The sequence below is a fragment of the Fukomys damarensis genome, unplaced genomic scaffold, assembly GCF_012274545.1.
Source record: "Fukomys damarensis isolate Sample0158 unplaced genomic scaffold, DMR_v1.0_HiC HiC_scaffold_25, whole genome shotgun sequence".
Classification (NCBI taxonomy): Eukaryota; Metazoa; Chordata; class Mammalia; order Rodentia; family Bathyergidae; genus Fukomys; species Fukomys damarensis.
The window spans coordinates 31,674,181-31,682,100 of record NW_022900937.1 but is presented as its reverse complement, the minus strand read 5'-3'; the positions used below and the strand labels follow the sequence as shown (position 1 = coordinate 31,682,100).

Here is a 7,920-nt window from a genome sequence, read left to right as displayed (position 1 = left end):
GGGTGTTTTTATTATGAGATAGGGTCATTAAATTTCCCTAGGCTGGGTTCAAACTTTTAATCCTCCTGCCTCAGCCTCTCAGACTGCTGTGATTACAGGTATGCACCACCACGCCTAGCTAAACTGTCACTGATGAAGAGAGAGGGGAAGAACAGAAGGGGACATAAGAATTAAGATGTGTTACATACATGTGCCAACTTCCTACGATGAAAGTTTAGTAGTAATCGTGAACTGCAAACATGTTCTAATATATATAAAATTTTAAAACATCTAAAAAAAAAAAAGCTGGGTATGATAGCACACGCCTGTAATCCCAGCACTCAGGAGGCTGAGGCAGGAGGATCGCCAGGAGGAGTTTGAGCCCAGCCTGGGCTACAGTAAGTTAAAAGTCAGCATGAACTGTATAGTGAGACCCTGTCTCAAAAAACCAAACCAAACCAAACAACAAAAACAAAACAAAAAACTGCCTTCCAGAGGCAGGGCCAGCTACTGACACTGCCCTATTTGTCCGTGTCAGTGTCAGAGTGGAAACGTTACATGGGCTATTTTGAAACTGACATGAGCTGACTGACACACACAGGCCAGCACGGGTGCTATGGGTTAGCCCCACCCCTGGTTTGGGGTGGTTTCCACCTATATTTACCCTCTGCCCCAGTTTCCACTTTTTTTTTGTTTTTGTTTTTGGTGGTGCTAGGGATTGAGCCTAGCATCTTCACACCGAGATACAGCCTCGTTCGTTCATTCAGTCATCATTTGAGATAGCATCTCACCAAGTCCCTAAGTTGCCCAGGTTCGACTTCAACTTGGGATCCTCCTGTCTCAGCCTCCCAGTGTGCTGGGGTTACAGGGAGGCACCACCAGTCCAGCTTCTTTTTAAAAACGTGGTAAGTGTATTTTCCTAAGATGCTGGAACTCTAACTTAGCACAGGTATTAGTATGAATACATAAAGATGAGGTATTTCAAGCATTGATGACTTTCAACATTTGCTCTGGCAGACTATTTTTAGTGACTCCACTTAAAATATCTTAATCAAGTTCCCTAGCTGAGTGTCAACATGAATAGTCCAGCTCTAAAGAATTCCTCTACTTGGCGGGACCCTGTCTCAAAATAGAAAAGGAAGGAAGGCCCGGGGCTTAGTTGCCTCCCATTACCCCAGTATTTGCACAGATGGGCACAGCTCAGCCTGTGAGAACGGCGAGCCCCGGGCCCCCGGGCCGGACTTGTCACCAGGCCCCTCCTCACAGCAGCCACCCAGGTCCTGTACTGCTCATGGAGGAGAAAGGCCCAGCAGTGTAGCCACCCAGTAACGTCTGTCCCCACATCTCCCCGAGAGCTGGCTGAAGACTAAGGCTTCCGTGCAGCTGCAGCCTGGGCTGGAAGAATTCCACCGCTGCACAGAGATCCGCCTCCCCCTCCTCGCCCTCCTCATGAGGACTCAGCCCAGGGCTTTCACACCGAGTTGCATCCCCAGCCTTTTTTATTTTGAGACAGGGTCTAAGACACTAAGTTGCCCAGGCTCGGGGAAAACTTGTGATCCTCTTGCCTCATCCTCCTGAGTTCTGGGGTTATGGGTGTGCACCGCCACACCCAGCTGAAAATGGCTGTGATGTCCATGCTATTCGTTGGGCAGTATTTATTTAATTGAAAACAAGTCAGAATAGGCCGGGTGTGGTGGCACAGGCTTGTAATCCCAGCAGCACTCAGGAGGCTGAGGCAGGAGGATGGCTGTGAGTTCGAGACCAGCATGAGCTACATAGTGAGTTCCAGGTCAGTCTCAACTACATAGTGAGACCCTGCATCAAAAAAAAAAAAAATCGAAACAAATCAGAATCATCCATTCCCCATTATACAAATTCATTAGGATCTCACTATACTGATATGAACAAATGGATTCAGGCATATTAAACTTTTCATTTCCTTATTTAATGATGTTGGGGGCCTCACCTGAGCTATACCCCCAGCCCATTTATTTTTGAGACAGGGTCTTGCTAAGTTGTGCAGGCTGGGCTCAAACTCATGCTCCTCCCGCGTCAGCCGCTTTGTCCAGCACTGGTTGGTAGGAGGCTGTGCGCTCCCCCGCCCACGGCCGGGTCCGGGTTCCACAACCCAGGTTCAGCCGCCGGAGTGGCCCCTTCGGGACCGGGGCTTCCTGGTTGCTGTGGCCCGAAAGAGCCCGCGGACACTGCAGCCCACACACCGCGTTCAGCCTTACTCATGGCTGGCTGGTGAAGCCGGGTCCGGACCCACTCCGAGGTTCGGGCTGGGTGTCAGGGGAGTGGAGGGGGTGCGGAGGAGGGTGAGCTGTGCCGCTGAGGATCCCGCCAGGGGAAGCGAGGCCACACCCAGGGAAGGGACTGGCGGCGTCGTGCTTCCGACCTAGAGCGCCCCCCAGCGCCTCCTGTGCAGAGCTCCGGGGCTGCTGTGGGGAGGAACCCAAGGCAGGGCCTGGTCCTGGGGAGGGACTGCAGCACCTGCCGGCCCTCGCTCTTCCCCTTGGGCTTGCAGCCTGCTAACCCCACTGAACCTGTCGAAGCCGTGCTTCTCCCTGGGGTCGGCACTCCAGGATGTGGGCACAGGAGGAATAAAATGGCAGCCAGGCGGTCGGAAGGAAACACTGAGTCCTCTCTGTCTGTGGGCCCGATGTGAAGAAACCACCTGGCCGCTGCACACTCCTCACTCACAGGGCCGGTGCTGAGAGCTTCCCCATAAACGACCCCCTCTTCACGCCTCGTCAGGTCGGTGAGGAGACACAGAAGCCCGAGAAGAGCACAAATCTCAGGGCCAACAAAGGTGACTGAGGACCTGGCTGTGGACTGAACACCAGACTGCAGACCTGTTCCGTGCCTCCCTCAGCCTCAGCAGCACCCACTACACTGGCAATTTTTGCTGTTTAGCTTTCTTGTGCTTCACGTTTCGTGGCATCCCTGTCCTCTACTCCTTGATGCCAGGAGCACCCTCCAATCATGAGTCAAAAATCTCCACGCTGTGGCCCACACCTGTCACCCCAGCACTGTGGGAGGCTGAGGCAGGAGGATCGAAGTTCAAGCTCAGCCTGGACAACTTAGTGACTCAGTGAGATCCTGTCTCAAAAAATAAAAAGGGCCTGTGGATGTAGCTCGGTGTAAAGGGCCTGGGTCCAACCTCAATTTCAAGAAAACCCAAACTAGTCACTGGCAGATGCCCAGCAGGGGAAGTGGTATATCTGTGGCCTTCGGGGCCCTGGGCAGGAGGCACCCTAACAGAAGCCAGAAGAAGCAGGACCTTCAGCATCCAGTTCCCGCTCCACGCTCTCACCGGACAGCTGCTGCTATGCCTGCAGAGGTGACGGGGGCATGGCCAGGCCGGCAAGGGACCCTGCCCAGAACACCCCCTAACAGGCACTCAGCCTTCAGAGCCCCAGGTTCCACACAGCCTTGGTTTCTAGACACGAGCGATGGGCCAGATGTCTGAGTGAGGGTCCGCGGAGCACCCCAGGCCCGGTGGGGAGTGGGGGCGGCACACGTGTGCACACCACTCCCTCCTGAGCAGCGGTGGCCGTGGAGGTCAGGAGGAGCCCACAGGGTGAGGGTTCCATGGGTCCCAGAGCCACAGCATGAGATGTGGAGCCAGCACTGCTCAAGGACAGGAAGGGCAGAAGGCTCAGGTCCCAGGCAGGAGCCAGTCGCCTCTGGAAAGTGCTCCCCGGGCTTGGGTGCCCTGCTGCTCCTCTGACACCGCTGGCTGTGCCCCCACCCCACCTGGCCTGCTGCCCAAGGGGGCACCACCCTCATGGAGCCCACGACCCCCCATGGCCCTCCGAGCCACAGCGCCCCCTGCAGCTTTTCCTTCGCTAATTCTACACAACCTGGTAGTTTTAGAGCTTTATTTTAAAACTTTCTATACACGGTCAAACCTTTCTCTGAAAGTGAGAGGCTGAACATATGAATCCATGATGCTCACAGGAATCCTGCCCGAGAGATGAGCTGGACTTCACCCGCCCCATACTCATCTGCCACTTTCACCGTTCACTTCAGACGGGACAGGCGGGATGCAAGGCGCTGGGAGGTGACAGTGACAACAGCCCCTAAGGAGCTCACAGTCTAATGGTAACTACTGAGTAAACTGAGGCACGGGGTGGTAAATGACTTACCGCTGAGGTAGAGCGTGAGGTGCTTGGAGGGGACCAGCGCCGGGGTGGGGGGACAAGAGCCCCAACAGAGGGGAAGGCCACACAGGAACTCCTGACGACGCCTACCTGCAGGAAGCTGAGCCCAGCTCCGACAACACCGTGACTGAGTCATCGTCACGGACAGCACTTCTGGCTGTGGCCCACACCTATCCTGGGGACCCCGCGGACGGCACGATCCCTGACCACGCTGGGAGCTGCAGGCAACACTGCGCACTGTGGTCCTTGCACGGGCAGAGAGCTCTCCTCTCTCCTGGCCCAGGAGTCTAATAAATTAGAGAACCGAGGACTCGGCGCCCGAGGCCACTGTCCACAGGCCATGATCTTGTACAAGGTGCAGGGGTCACGGGACGTGTTTCACAGGAAGCTAAACATGATACAGGTAAGTACAGACACTGCACAGGCCCGTGCACCTGTGAGCTGCCGGCGTGACCCAGGTAAGGCAACTGCTCCTGTGTCTGTGACAGGAGGCGGGAGGCCCTGCCTGCCTGCTGTTCCCTGCGTCTCCCGCAGGACAGCGAGTGGGGACAGAGCATCGTCTGAGCAGATGACGCCGTCCGGGCGCCTAAGGCGGGAGCCACTCGAAGCACTCCTGGCCAACTGCCACCACAAGGAGGGGAGGGACGAAGTTCTTCTCCGCCGCCCTGTAGGGGTCGCCGCTGCTGGACGCTGTGACTGCACCCTGGCTGGTGGCGGCTCTGGCGGTGTCAGTTGCTCACCCCCAGCATCTCTTCCCTCTGCTGTGGCGGCTCCTCTGCAGGACAGGGGCAGAGACGGACGGACGCCTCAGGAGAGAGGACCCGACAGGAGCCTGCGCGCACAGCAACGGCGGAACCCCATCTTTCTTTTCTTGTTTTTGGTACTGGGGATTGAACTTGGGTCCTTACGCTTTCAAGGCATGCGGCGGAACCACGGAGCTAAATCCCCAGCCCATGACCCCATTTTTCCAAGCCTCGCTCGAGTAAGGGAATAATGAGCTGTGACCAAGGGAGGCAGACCCCACCAGATCCTGCGCCCGCACCGCCAGTGACCAGAGCCCCCCTGCACGTGAGCTGAGCCCTCCCAGTCACCTTTGTCGGGGCGTGCAGGGCGCGTGCTTGCAGCCGGGCGGCTCTGCTCCACCTCGCACAGGTACACGTCGATGGGCCCCTTGGTGCTCCGGATGTGCACAGTGATGGAGTCCTGCGGGGACAGAACAGGCCTCAGCCACAGTCACAGCGAGATGACCACAGCCTGACAGCCCTCTCTCTGGGGCCGGGGCTCCCAGGAGGAAGCCAGTAAATGGCGCTCGCTCAGAGGCTCCACTGAGGAGGAGCCGGGAGGGGGTCGCCCTTGACGCACCTGGGAAGGAAGACAGGCCACTCGGCTTCAGCTCCCTGTGCTCCCCAGAAACCCTGCAAGGCCCCAGGCCCTCAGAGCAGCTCTTGTTAGGGCTGGCCGACTGCCCCTCCCGTGTCACCTAACAGCCAGGCTCAGGGTCTCACATGCCTGCAATCTTAGCTACGCTGAAGCTGAACCAGGAAGCTTGAATTTGAGGTCAGCCGGGCAACTTCATGAAATCCTATCTCAAAATAAACTCAAAAGGGTTTGGAATGCAGCTTGGGCATGGTACTCACTCACCTAGCACATGCAAAACCTGGGTTTAATCCCTAGTATTACAGAAAAAAAGTAAATTAAAGACTGGGTCCCCCTTGCTGCCCCCAGTCCCAGGCAGGGGCCGGACAGCATCTCACTCAGCTGCTGGGGCTCCACTGCTGCACGGTGTGAGTAGGCCGCCCAGTCTCCCTGCAGCAGGCAAGGGAGTGGCGGGTTCAGGACCTGGCCCCTCTGAGTTTCTCCCGTGAGCACGGCTCGGAAGCTTTGCTGGTGTCTGAGGCCCAGCGAGCCTCCCAGGAAGGGAGCCTCACCTATCACACTCCCGTCAGAGTGAGGCAGGCTAGGCAGGGCCACCCACCTCTCTGGGCGCGGGGACGTCCAGCCTCGTCTCCTCTGGGGCCTTCACCGCGATGACAATCTGCTCGTGGAAGGCCCGGATGCTGTGGATGTCCTGGTACGTGACGTAGGCCAGCGTGGGGTCGTCAAGGAGCAAGTGCGGCTGCAGGGTGGGCACAGAGCTGACAACCCGCGCACAGCAGCAGTGTCTGCTGTCAGACTCACAGGGCAGGAGGGGAGCTGGTAACTAGGTAACTTGCTAGTTCACATATACAAGTTTTACAGGGCTCTGTGGTATTTATAGCTAACTTGAAGAGGTCTTAACAGAGCTCTTGTGGTTACAGTGATTTCTCGAGAAAACTGAGTCTCTAAACACAGACACATTCAGGGGCACAGCTGTGCCCCTCATCCTGGGACCACATCCCGGGCCCTCGGTGGAGGCCGAAGCACAGAGCACCGAGCCTGAAAGCGTACCGACTGGTCCTTCCAAGGTTCCCACCTAATGTATGTGGACCACAGTCGACCGAGGTGAGACCACAGAAAGCAAGCCACAAACAAGGGCAGATGACTATGTTCCAATCCCCACCTCTGCCCTATTCAGGGTCAGATCTTAGTAGAAACTTCAGGAAAAAATATTTGGGGCTTTGATAAGCCCACTACTTCCCCAACCTATAAAAAGTAGGAACAGCTTAGAGAACAGATTTCGTGAGAACCATCATGTATTCATGGATTTTCCTCTTCTCAAATTATTTTCTGCAGGGCACGGTGGCGCATGCCTGTAATCCCAGCCCTCAGGAGGCTGAGGCAGGAGGATCACTGTGAGTTCGAGACCAGCCTGGGCTACACAGTAAGTTCCAGGTCAGTCTCAACTACATAGCGAGATCCTGTCTCAAAAAACCAAAACAAATTAAAGAAGTTATTTTGCATCTCGGTATCTTGTTTTTTTCATCTTGTTTGTGCGGCCTGAAATCTTACTAGTTAACTGGTCTAGATTGTTGTCATTGTCCTCATCTCCAATGGCAGTGGGGATGAGCCCTGCTTATGTGGTGAGGGGTCTCATTGAGTAGTAAAGCTGCCGCTAGGCTTGGGCCTGGGGCCCTGCTTCACCACGCCGAAGTGCGGTTATGCACAGCCTCGCCTCCGGTGTCTCTTTCGGCACTGCACACTTCCTGGCCGGCTGCAGTGGAACACTAACTTGTGTTTTCTCTCTGCGCTGCTAACTGTCCTGTGTGGAGGAGCAACCTGGAGCGTCGCAGAGCAGCCAGGATTCAGTCCCAGCCTGGCCGAGTGCAGACTGAAGCCCAGTATGAACACGCTCACTCTGGGCTCCTGGGGACTGCGCGTCCCAAGGGGATCAGCTGTGAAGGCTGCAGGGAAGGGATCCAGGGAATGGCAGTGCCTTCCCTTACTATTTGGGGACGCTGAGTACCTGGTGACTGGGCCGCTGTGGGCCTGGGTGGCGTTCAAGCACCACCTCACGGTGACTTTGCCTCAGAAATAAACACCGATACAGACTAGGGCAGAGGTGATTTAGGCCGAGGACTGTAACCACCACAATGGGCAGTGCTGTGCTGAGCAGAAACACTGGCTTGCTCACTGCCCACTCAGGTCACACCCAGAATGTCACTCTAAGGCTACCATGGCGAGGGGCACTGACCCACCGTGGGCGCCTGCAGCTGGGCCAGGGCACTCTGCTTACGTTCACATTTAAAGGTCTAATTTTAAATTGTGAATGCAGAGATACAGAGATGACATCCCCAAGTGGATCCCATTACTTAATCAGCTTTCCTGGCAGAAGTGTTTGAGGCGGGGGGGGGGGGGG

The 7,920-nt window shown here is 56.1% G+C and overlaps 1 protein-coding gene across 2 annotated transcripts in view; it reads right to left on the bottom strand.

The window, feature by feature from the left end:
• Window positions 1-3,806: 3,806 nt before the first annotated feature.
• E2f6 (E2F transcription factor 6) overlaps window positions 3,807-7,920 on the bottom strand; it is a 13,167-nt gene continuing 9,053 nt past the window's right edge. For both annotated transcript variants that reach the window (XM_010629048.3, XM_010629047.3), the window contains 3 exons: window positions 6,121-6,235; window positions 5,237-5,348; window positions 3,807-4,920 (listed from right to left, as the gene is read on the bottom strand). In XM_010629048.3, coding sequence (XP_010627350.1) covers window positions 4,874-4,920; window positions 5,237-5,348; window positions 6,121-6,235 — 274 coding nt within the window. In that variant the 3' untranslated portion in view covers window positions 3,807-4,873. The remainder of the gene's footprint in view (window positions 4,921-5,236; window positions 5,349-6,120; window positions 6,236-7,920) is intronic.